Genomic DNA, 12,292 nt, shown 5'->3' on the forward strand with positions numbered 1-12,292 from the left:
AACTAGTTTAAGATCTCACAGACCACCCAGAATATGGCCAGTGTTTCCTCAGTACGCTGAGTAACTGACCTGCGTTTCTGGGTCTTTAGCTGAAAAAAAGGGGGGGGGGGGATTTTTTTCAAAAATGAGGAAAGTTAAGAATTCTATTCAAAATTCATTTTATGAATTTGTGCTTTAGGAAGGAGCAGGGCCAGAGAAATAAGTGCAAGGTCCTCAGCCAAGCTAAGCCGCCCCAAAGGACACCAGAGTGTGTTGAGGGAGTGAGCACCTGCTAGGATCCTGCTCCCACGCAGGAAAACCTGGCGCGTCCCTCCCAACGCTCCCGGGGTGGGAACTGTCCCTTGCGCGTACACGCAGGGTAGTGTCGCGGTGGCCAAGGGAGCCAGTGACTCCTAGAGACCAGGCCCTGGGTTTGCCTCATCCTGCTGTGTCCCTCTCTTCTCACTGCCATACTAGGTGCTCAGTAAATGTTGGTGGAACGCAGGAAGCGAAAATTCTGAATCTGCTCCCAAGCCTCTAAGGCGAATTATCTCGAGCGCAGTTTTGCTCAGACACACTGTCTCCTGACGTTAGCTGAGGTCACTCGGCCTCGGCTGCTTCGGCCCCAGCGGCAAGGCAGCAACCAAGAAGAGGAGCGGCTGGAGCCAAGATGGAGAGGAAGCCGGGAGGGACAGAGGTGGCGCGGGGCGCGAGCCGGGAGGCCCACCTGACGGCCGCCTGGGCCGCCCGGCACCGCGCGCCCATTGACTGGGAGGCCGGCACAGCGGGAGCGCGGGCGGGGAGGGGCCCTGGCGCGCGCCCGAGCCCAGGCCCCGCCCCCGCCAGGGCCGGCACGCGCCCACCCCGGGGCGCCGCGGGCTCCGAAGGGGGGACGCTGGGAGTGGGAAGGCCGAGCCGAGCGCGCGCCGCCGCCGGCTGACGCGGGCCCCGGCGCGCGCGCCTCCTCGCCCCCGCCCCTCCGGGTCCCGGGGGCCCGGCGCTCGGCGCTGCTGACGTCAGCGGCCGGTTGGCAGTCCGCAGAGCCGCTGGCGCACTCGCGCGCTCGCCCCTTCCCCCGCCCGGGCCGTGGTGCGCGCGCTCGCTCGCTCGCCCTCCCTTCATTTTTTCCTCCCCTCCCTCCCAGCCTCTCTCGCTCCCTCTCTCCCCTTCGAGCTCCTGGCTGCCCGCGGCTCCCTCGCGCTCTCCCTGTCTTCAGTCGGCTCCGCCGAGCGATGCGATCTCTGGGAGACAGCGACGCCGCCTCCCGCTAGAGACCTGCCCCCCGGCGGGCCCCCTGCCCAGCCCTGCCCAGCGTGCGGGGGTCGGCGAAGGCGCCGCGGACGCACCGACGGCTGAGGACCGGCGATGCACTTGCACTAGCGGCACCCCCTAACTCGCTCCCTCCACACCCCGCGCCGCCGCCGCCGCCTCCTCCTCCGGCAGCAGCGGCAGAAGGACCCACCCTGCCCCCCACCCCACCCTCCGCCGGCTCCGACTGCGGCTCCTGCCTCGATTATTATTTTATTTATTTTGGGTTGTGCACAAGCCTCAGTGCCTGCAGCCCGCGCCTGCTCGGACCGGGGGCGCCTTCTGCCTCGGCTCCCGAGCCTCAGACCCCGGCCACCCTCGTCTCGACACCCTCAGAGCCTCGCCAACTGCCGCGACTCTCCGCTGCTAGAATCTTGTTAGCAGCTGCCTTTTCGGGGGGTTCTGGTTTCCTGACATTTTTGTTTTCAGCCAAGGGGAGGATATCGTGATTTTTTTCCCCCTTTGAGCCCAGGCTCTGCTCTCTGGGGGGGTGGGGGGCGCGCCGAGCCGGGGAGCCGTGCCAGCCGAGTCGTGCGGGCTGTGGCAGGGAAGGGGCCACCATGGGATGTACTCTGAGCGCAGAAGAGAGAGCCGCCCTCGAGCGGAGCAAGGCGATTGAGAAAAACCTCAAAGAGGATGGCATCAGCGCCGCCAAAGACGTGAAATTACTCCTGCTGGGTAAGGACCGGGCTGCCACCCTCCATCCCCCGACCCCGGCCATTCCGCACCCCCCTTCGCCAGCTCTCCCACCCCACTCGCGCCAGGGGAGATGTAGTCCCCGAGTTGGCATCACCATATGCCAGGATCGCCCACCCTCTCTCATACCTGACCCCCCTAACCCCAACCTCATTCCCCTAAACTGACACTCACCAGTGTTTCCCCCTTGTCTGTTCCAACAGGGGCTGGAGAATCTGGAAAAAGCACCATTGTGAAGCAGATGAAGTAAGTCCCTGTGGCATTGGGATTTGTACTTTTATTAAGAATATTTTTTTAATCGTTTGAATTACCTTGCTCACTCCACATTGGTCTCCAGGCCCGGTGTTAAATTCGTGCGCGCACACACACACAAGCACACACACACAAGCACACACACACACGCCTGAATTTGACTCCCCTCCCCCACTCTCTACGTTGGTTCTGGGTCCCTCACCCCAACTCCCGGGATGCGTGTTTGGTGGAGGCAGGGACGGGGAGCTCCTGTAGTTGTATGAATGACAGTGTCCGCCATATTGATCAGAACATCACACTATTGGCATGATTATGATCATTACTCTTGCTTATGGAGTGTTTCGTTTGTATCGGTGCCTCCATTTCTGTCTCTGTGTCTCTGTTTCATTCTGTCTCTCACCCCTCCTCCCTCCACCCCCCCACCCCCACTCTACATCCATAATCCCATTCCCTCTGCTTTTCTACTGGGGCAATGATTTTGAACTTGGCTAAAACATGGAGGGGACCCAGCCCTAGATTACTGGGGTGGAGGATCAAGTGTCTGCTGTTCATGTGTTTGGTGCTGAATTGGAGGTTGTGGTTTCTGCCCCCACCCCCGGAAAGGGACTGAGGGTTAGGAAAGGGGCGTGTGATAGGAGAGGGGGTGGGTTTCTAAGTGGATGTGACTGGCACAGCTGTGTACCCAAGGCAGAGGTGGAGGCTGAATGCCCGCCCCTTGCTGCCCCCCTTCCTCCCCCAGTCTCCCAGCGTTTGCTGTCCTGACACTGGCAGTTTTCGTTCACTCTATGGCCTTTTAGCAATGTATTTATTTACACTCAGCATAGGCCATGTTCCGTGTAATCTACCCAAAATGCGGATTTCAGGCCCCACTTGCCGCCGTCCCCTTCTGCCTTAGATATCAGTTTCCCCTCCTAATTAACTGGGGGTGGATTTGAGTGATGGTGGAAAATTAAAACAAAATGGGTTGTTCCTTCCCTTCCGCACTTTCTCAATAAGGAGCCTCGCCCCTCCTTCCCACTCTCAGGCTCGCCTCTTGCCCCATCCACTTGGCAGTTCCTGGTGAACCCCCAGGCAGCTTGCTTGGGGAAGGGGCGCGCCCTCCAATCCTTCTGGCCCGGCTACTTCCGTTGACCTGTCAGTTAGGGATGAAGGAATTCGTTAAGACCATTCATTTAGCGAGGATTCGACGTCGCTTTGCTGTGACAGCTTCATGCACACACAGCTCCTAATTAAGGGCTGCTGTGCAGTAAACAAAAAAAAAAAAGATTATTTTTCAATTTGACAGAATAGCCAAAGTAATTGCATCTTGTAGGAAAACAATGGAAAATAAAAACCCCTTTCGTGGAAAGGTGGGTGGGTGGAAAGCGTGCTTGCGGTTTCAGAAACAAGATGCAAAAATTCTTGCATGTGTAACAGGCATGACAAGCGGGTTCTAGGCGGCGCCATGATGGTAGGGAGTAGCGACTTGGAGGCAATTTTCCCCGTTTGCTTGACATGTTCTTATTTTTGTTCGAGAGGGCCCTGGGGCTTTCTTTGAAAAGGTCCCCCTCGGCTCGCCGCACCCCTCTGAGCCACGGGTAATTTGGCCTGGGGCTTCTCTGGAGCTTGTGTAACCCAAATGGATGGGGAGGCGGGGCTTGGGGAATTGCTCTTTGCAACAAGGTGCATGTTGCATCTGCCGGGAGCCCTTGCAGGTCGGTAAATGCAAGCGAAGCCACCCTGTCCTCTCCCAAGGGGGACGTTTTAAAACTTCAGAAGTCTGTAATCTGCAGTGGCGGGCTCAGAGCCCGGTAGAAGCCCCAGCCACTGACTGAAACTGGGTGAGGTTTCAGGCGTTGCGAGTGGTGGACAGCGCCCAGCCGAGGCCAGAAAAGTCGATGGGGCTCAGCTCGGCGGCGCTCGGCAATACTCGGCGCGAACTGGGCGCGGGGTTCGGAGACACTCGGCAGTGTTCGGAACCGAGTCGGTGTCCGGGCGGAGAGAGCCGAGCTTCTTCGTAGGAGGCCGAAGGCATTCGGAAGTGCTGGGGGGAGGAGAAGGGAGAAGGATGGGGGTGGTATGCTAGAGACTGCAAATTAACTTTGCATCTGCCAAATCAACTCCTTACCTGCTTTTCTTAAACATGGCCCATAAATTAGGTTGGTTTAATAAGAAGTTTAAAAATATATACTGAGTCCCCCAAAGGGCACCTAGCCTTTTTTATTCAAAGAAGGCTGAGCTCTCTGAGGAGATAGGTGTGCCATTTTAGAATGAAAATGACTAATTATGTACTAGGGCAGGAAACCTTAAATGAAGGCTGTATGTAGACTTAAATGTAGACTTTCCCGGGAAAGTCTTCTGTGCCTCATATTTGGTTACACTAAGGAAGGAGAAGGGGAAAAAAAACAACCTCCAAGCTTTTGATGTTTGAGATGCTTAAATCAGATATCCGAGCATTTCTTCTCTGTTCCCTGCTCTCTCCCTCCTTTTGTCAGCTGCACCAGACACCTTTTTGGAGAAAAGGTGCAGAGAAAACTGAGATTTTGTAGGTAAAAACTTTTATTTTTTAATACATCAATTCTCTTTAGGAAATTGGCTAGGTTTGCTCAAAGGGTCAGTCAGAGGGGTTTCTGGCCCGTGTAGATGTTGTTACAAGGGATCCTGGTAGCCCGTTCTCCTGAAGCATTCATGAATGGCAGCTTTTTCTGTAGGTCCTCCAGCTTGGCTTGAAATAAATCAGATCAGGGCCCTGTGCCAAGCTGGATGCAGGACTTGTTTTATTAACCACAAAATGTGGGGTTGGTGTCACTGTATCCTAGTGACAAATTCTTTTGAGTCCTCCCTTGCATAGATGATTTTCCTGATCACCACTTGGCTGGGAGTCACTTGAGTCAGGAGAATTGTACTGTGGGTGGAGCTGGGCCTGAAAAATCTCAGAGGCATTTACAGAAAGCAGTTTCCAACTTGCCTTTGCAATACGATTGGTGACCGACCTACCAGGCCGTACATATGAGTTGATTCGGTTGCTGTTTTATTTTACCTAGGCAGAGGAAATTAGAGCGTCCTCCATGGGTTTTTCCCTGTGAGAACTTGAGGATTTCCTGCTGGGCTCTGTGGCTTAGTAGCTCAGCTCGTTGAATTGAGAGGAAGAATGTGGATATTTAGACATCTCCAGGTCTTTTTTAATCAGCATTTCCAGAAAAGCAAAGAGCCATTCCATTTGGCCTATACTGTCATCCATGTATCATGCTAATTAGAAGAAGGAATAGGCTTCCTTATATGCCTGTAATAACTGAGGTTGTATGATAAAGGACTGACTGTCATATGCAGCTTAGAACAAAGTGTCAACACCTCCATCAGCCTAGGAACATTGCAGGGACACTGACCTTTGAAATTATTTTGCTTGCTATGCGTTGTAATAGGAAACTTGCATTCACTTAGTAGATATCACAGATTTGACGGTTGGTTTAAAAGCCTGATTCTTAATACTTTATTGAGAATTTTATTTGAACATACTTTTCTGAGTTTTGTTTTCTTTTTTATTTTTATTTTTTGAATTTGTGTATATGACTGTGAACCAATGTTTGGGAGCTCTGTGTCAGATGGTCCAAAACATTTTAGTACTGAGAAATAAACAATGATCATTAAACAGCACAAACATTATTTCACACACACTGTGAGTAATCAGTGCCCTTTTTTATGTGTGGCATTTGAAATAATTTTGCTAATTTGGAGGTTGTGGCCATATCTGTGATACAACTTCACCATTTTTGTAATTAGTGGGGGTTAGTAGCCCTAGTTATTCAGATTAACCACATTTTAAAAGAATTCATTTTATTTAATTCCCAAAACCTTTGCAAAGAAATCTCTTGAATTATATTTTATGAAGTATGGAATCAACGGAATATCACTTTAAGTGATTTCCCATTTGGAACAAATAGTAACAACTGCTTGGCTATCTACCTGATGAAAATGTAAAGTGAACTGTGGAGTTGCCATGGCCACCACAGTGTGCCCTCATTTGAGGTGTTGGGTGTTCTGTGGTGTTGCGTCCAGGCTATCTGTCTCTGGAGCAAGAAGTGGATTTTTAGGAAGATAAGAGTTTGAAAGTGGCAGTGGGGCATGGCCTCGTAGGTGCTATGCTTTAATAAATGGACACAGTAATCGGAGCCCTTTGGATATGTGTTCATTCCCAAGGTGCCTGCTCGGTACTGTTGTGAAACAATTAAGAATTTGCCCGGCAAAGATGTTATGCTCTGCTCGTACAAACATCCTAGCTCTGATAGTGGGATATGATTCTGAGGCCAGACCCCACCCTGTCAGGGAAGGCAGTCTTAAAGATGTCACCTGGTGCCAGGAGCTGGTGGTTTTGTCATGCCAGCTCACCCTGGTATTGTAATTAAGGTGTCTACTGTTTGGCTTGGGTACCAGGCAAGCCCATGTTTATTTAACATACTGCTGGTCAGCACCTACTAAGTGGTAGGCATGGCCGCATGGGTGGAAGTAGATGGCAACTTGCAGCCGCTACTCCGTAAAAGTGTAGCTGTCTAAAAGCCATTTCCTGCACATCCCCAATGGGTCTCCACTGAGAGCCACTCTTCTAGATCTGTGAGCTTGTTATTTCTGCAATCATCCTCTTGGCTGCTTTGCTCCCTTCCCTTCCTCCTTTCTCCATGTTTATTCAAATGGATGCACCTTGCTCTCTAGAGACAGCGTGAGCGCGAACAGAATGTCAGATCAAGTGGCAGATGAGTTCTCCTTTGCTAATGGATGGTGCTCTCTCCCTCCTTACTGTTCACTGAGCTGTAAATACCAGCAGACCTTCCTGCCAGAAGAGTAACACACAGTCCACCTGATCTCCTAAGGAATCGGCTATGGGGCTCGAGCCTTGGTCACCTGTTGGATTTGGAGATAGAACCTGTCTGCTTGTTGAAAGCATTGTTGCTGATTAGATTAAATGGATGAGGTTTTAGGGGGAATTGACACGACTCGAAAGGAGTCAGAATTTCTGTTTTCTCTGTGTAGGGGTAGATTAGATTTACCGTGCCCAGAATCCGAGGACTCTCGTTGCTTTAGCACAAGATCTCCCCAGATTGTGCTGTGCTTCTTAGCTTGTACATCTGCTAAAGAAAGGGCAGGACCACTTGTGGTTTTCAGCTGCTCACAGCACCCTATCTCTGTTAACACTGAAGATTTAATATCAGTAGAACAAGATCCTATTTTTCTGACGTGTGCTTAGTCCGTCTGGATGCAGGGACTTGGCTGCCTGTCTCCCAGGGTGTTTTTGGTCTCATTTCTTATGAAGCTAGACGAGCCATTATCACAAGAGCACATCTTGAGCTGAAAGACAATAGACAAGCTGGTGAAGGGATGATTTCAAACTGAAAAACACCACACACACATTGGAAAGGGTTACCCCAAATTTGACCCTAGCAATGAACAACTTTTGGTTTTGAAAGAGAAAATTAATTGTGTGTGTGTGTGTGTGTGTGTGTGTGTGTGTGTGTGTACATGTACTACTTGGATTTTCAAACAGCAGATGCTATGAGAAGGGCACTTTGCCTCACTTTCTTATTGATGGCATCCTCATAAAAAGCATGAAGATGTTTGCATGAACTTCACTCTAAGGATTTGTTAGAATTTGTATCACATTCTTCTGTTCTTCTCTGCCTCTCATTTATGCACAACAGTGCTTAGAAAAGAAGGCATTCAACAGTCACAGCACAGAGGAAAAGAAGAAAGACTAGTGGCCTGTTACTGGTTCAAACCAATAGGTAGCTTCTTATTTAGAGAAACAGTTTGGCCTGTTTCTCTAAATCAGAGAGGGGAATAGAGCATAGACTCTGTAACCAAGCTACCTGGCTTCAAATATTGGCTCTTCCACTAACTAGATGTGTGACCTTAATATGATGCTTACCTTTCTGCGCCTCAGTTTCTTTGCCTATAAGATGGGGCTGATAATAAAATAACTACCTAATAGAGTTGTTGCAAGCATTATAGGATGTAATATATGAAATGCCCTTATAAAAGTTTTCCAGAAATCATACAAATGTCAGCTCTAATTTTTATTCCTGAGATTGATGAATGGGTGTTCCCTGCCCATATGGTGTTCTCTTCTCAAGTATGTGGGACTGAACTGCCCTGACAGCCCAGAGGGGGGCGCTATGGATCACGCTCATGGCTTCTTCCCCTTGCCTGCTCTGCTGCACCAGTTATATAACAAACTGTGTTGTCATAACTGATGTGACATTTTTGATGGCGCAGCTGCTTTAGCCCAAGAGGCTGGGGTGATTGTACAAAGAGGGGGAAAGAGCACTGGACCTCGAGTCAAGAGAAGTGGCTCTGCCCCGCCTCCCCGAGGGCCCCGTTTCCCAAGAAGTTGGACCCAGGACCAAGCTCCTTTCCTATTCTAAGGAGTCTACAAAATTGGGAATCGCCTTCCTTTCAGGCCCTTGGGGTTTCTTGACACAAGGTTCTAAGAACAAAAGCATCAATTATGGTTCCATCCTGTGGGGGTAGGGATGTCCATGAAAGCCCTTTTAAGGCCAAAGTAATTGCAGAATAGCATCTTCAGCCACAAAGCTTTGTCAGCCAGGAAAGTAACTCGTAGTCGTGAGGGGCCTTTTGAGAAAATCAACTCAAACTTACCATGCAGACATTCTCAAACCAAAGAGGAGGATCTGAAAGTATCCTGTTGGTAAGAAACAGGATGTTTCTGGGAGGAGAAGCCCAATGACATGTTAGAAGGAGAAGTTTGTCTGTGGCTTCCAGAACGCTCAGACATGGAGACAGTCCTGGCTTCCATCAGAGTGCAGAGGAAGGAATGTGCCTGGGTTCAGGTACCCGAGACCCAGGGACTTGAGAGATTGCAGACCAACCAGTAAAAGGGGAGATCAGGAGAACTGTGTTTTCATTGTGGCTCATTCTCTAACTGACGGTGGGCAGGTCTTTTAGCCCCTAATTCACCTCCTCACTAGGAGACGGGCTGTCGCTTTCGAGTGTCCCAGGCTTTGTTCAGGCTTCTAGCTCTAAGACACAGTAGATGAGAAGAGAAACTTGGAAGCCTGAAAAATGGGGGATTGTGGGAATATTTACCGCCCACAGCTTTTATCTGCTGAGCCATCTTTAGTTCTAATTTTCTTTACAGAGAAGAAGAAAAACATTGTGCTTTTCATAGCATCAAAAATTAAGTAAAGTAAAATCCTGCTAGGCTAATAGTGCCCTGAATTTGTCTCCCTACTCACTTGATTTCTCAACCAACAATAGAGGAAAGAGAAAAAGGGGATATATAAGGATAGGGTATATAAGGAAATATAAGGATAGGACTCCATGGTCACGGAGTTAGCTTGGATTCTCCTTCTGTGTCTTAACCAACAGACGGTAAAATCCCCATGCAGTCAGTCACACCAACCCTGGGTCACCTGCCTCCAGGGTCTCAGAGCACGAATGCTTATTACATGTTGTAAATTAACTTGCTGGTCTGAGTGCCCCCTCCCTACCAGTATTCTCCAAAGCAGGAATGGTGACTTATTTTGGCTCATAGTACAGCACTGAACCCAATGTCTGGCACAAATAAGGTTCTTCGTGAGTGTTAGTTGAAGGAAAGAGAGAAAGAAATACACCGGGAATGCAAACTTATTTCTGCATGAGCCAGAATAATGATACCGAAAGCCTTTGATGATCAGAGGCTACGGCCATCCTTTTCAGTCCAATCCATTATCCTCAGTAGTGTTTTACACCAACCTCTGCGGAAACATAGTTATCAGCTCCATCTTACGAATGAGGAAGTGGGGCTCAGAAATGTTAAGTGGCTTTCTCAGGGGCACACAGCATAGTAGGTGACAGCAATGCATTCAGATCATGATTTGTCTATGTCCAAAAGTGATGCCCCTTCCATTCTAACCCCACATAGTCCTTACTAGACCACCACCAGTGTTGGCAATGGAGAGTGAGCGGGCAGGGACCTACTACCCACCCGCAAGTGGGATGGCATTGGCCTTGGTTGAGGTTGGTAGCTGAGAATAACAAGTGTTTGGTTGGTGTTGGATTCCTTCTGGAAGTGGAGGTAGTGGTTATCACCAGGTATTACATTGATTCTGACACCACCATCTGGACAGCTCCTGGAATCATTTTCCACTGCTGCCCAGAGCTATGGGCCATTTGTAGGTGGCAACAGAGGGGAGCTGCCCCGGAAGGCTCTAGCTTAGATGTAAGCAGGTGTCTTGCAGAAGACTTGGGAAAGACAAGATAATAAGATATCCATTCATTCAACTGTTCATTCATCTGTCGATCCATCAACCCATCTGTCCATCCATAAGCACTTACTAAGTGCCTACTGTGTGCTGGGTGTGTACATGATGTCATGGAGATAGGGAGGGAGGTCTCAGCCCCTGGCCTTGGGGAATTCAACCTAAAGGAAGCTACATGTAAAAGACGCTTACACTTTAGGACAAGAAGTGCCACAAAGCTGTGGGAGTACAGAGGGCACCTTTTCTAGGAAGGAGTTTAGAGGTTGGCCAAGAGAAAATGACATGTGAGCTGAGTCTTAAAAATGAGTGGTGGTTAGCCAGATGGAAAGAGGGAATCGCAGGCAAAGGAAGCAGCATGGGCCAAGGCACCACAGTACGTCACCCTGTGGAAGAGGTCAGGAAGGGAGAATGATTTGGTCTGTAAAAGGAGTGTCAAGAGGTGAAGGGTGAAAGATGAGAGAGAGATCAGATCATGAGGGGACTTAAATTATTGTGCTAAGGACTTTAGATTTTATTGTTAATATGATGAGATGCCATTGGAGGGTTTTAAGTAAATGAGTGGAAGGATCAGTTTGTCCTTTGGAAAGATCTCTGACGTAGACTGGACCGGGGAGTCCGGTCTAGAGGTTAGACCAGATGGAAGTTATTTTAAGTGATGCAGGAGGGAAAAGATTAGGAACTGAATTAAAGCAGTGATAGGGGGATGGAAAAAAGAGACAGATTTAAGAGATATTTGGACAGTGGAATAATTGAACTTATTTGAAGATAAATTGGGAGGGCATTGAGGAGGAACCAAATTGGGAGGGATGTAGGCAAGAATGAGTCCTGGATTCTGGGTTTGGGTCACTGATGAGATGGTAGTGCCTTTCCCTGAGATGGAAAAAATGAAGGAAGAAAAAGGAAAACTTGGGACGAAAAACAATGATGTGTATGGTCATGTGATGATTCCTGCAGACCATCCATGCACAGGCCCCTGACAGGCAATTGGATATGTAGATTAGGAGATAGGACACACCTTGGGGGAAGGGCCAAGTTGGAATTCTGTGGCGCTTGTGGGCAGTGAGAGCCACGGACACTGGTAATCTCACAAGGCTCAGTGAGAAGGGGAGAGAAGGCAGAGAATGCGTCCCCCCAACACCTGCACACCCCCAGCTCTGGGACATGAGACTCTCTTAGGAAGCAGAGCCTATGAAGAAGACTGAGAGGGAGCAAGCTGAGAGATGGAAAGAAAAGCCAAGGAAGGAAAGAATTTCCAGAAGGCGAGGAAGCAGTCCGTTGAGTCAGATACTGCAGTCATCAAATAAGAGGAAGATTGGCAGGTGTCCATTGGGTCTCGGAGGTTGTTGGTGACTTCAGCAAGAGCAGTTCCAGTGGGTCAGTGAGAGAAAAACCAAACTGCAGGGGGAGTTAAGCAAGGGTGGGACTGAGGATGTCGAGGCCCTGGGTGGAGATCCTGGAAAAGAAATGTGGGATGCAGAAAGAAGGGAAGCCACGGAGGGAGGGAGAGGGGGTATTAGGTTAACGGAGGGTTTACTTTTATTGCTAATTTGGCTATCATGGAGGGACTTAGATCCACTGAGAAGCTGTGAAGAAAAGCCTGGATGAAGGGAGGTATTGAAGGTAGAAGGTGGAAGGGGTGGAACCCCCAGGCTGGGCAGAGGGGGTGCAGATGAGAATGGTGGCTTGAGCTGGACCTGAACGTGCACCTCCTTCCATGGCAACGCCAGGAGGGCAGCAAGCGTGGAGAGTGTGTGGGGAGACCTGGGGCGGGATGGTGGGGACAAGAAGTCGGAGGAGTTCCTGCCTATCAATTCTTTTTCTCTGTGAAT

The 12,292-nt window shown here is 49.7% G+C and overlaps 1 protein-coding gene across 2 annotated transcripts in view; it reads left to right on the forward strand.

Annotated features, from left to right (window-relative positions):
• Positions 1–1,006: 1,006 nt before the first annotated feature.
• Positions 1,007–12,292, forward strand: part of GNAO1 (G protein subunit alpha o1) — a 149,431-nt gene continuing 138,145 nt past the window's right edge. Inside the window, exons 1-2 of one of the 2 annotated variants that reach the window (XM_066349945.1) lie at positions 1,007–1,965; positions 2,187–2,229. In XM_066349945.1, coding sequence (XP_066206042.1) covers positions 1,848–1,965; positions 2,187–2,229 — 161 coding nt within the window. In that variant the 5' untranslated portion in view covers positions 1,007–1,847. The remainder of the gene's footprint in view (positions 1,966–2,186; positions 2,230–12,292) is intronic. The other variant, XM_066349944.1, reaches the window with a different exon arrangement.

This window comes from Saccopteryx leptura, chromosome 9, assembly GCF_036850995.1.
Source record: "Saccopteryx leptura isolate mSacLep1 chromosome 9, mSacLep1_pri_phased_curated, whole genome shotgun sequence".
NCBI lineage: Eukaryota > Metazoa > Chordata > Mammalia > Chiroptera > Emballonuridae > Saccopteryx > Saccopteryx leptura.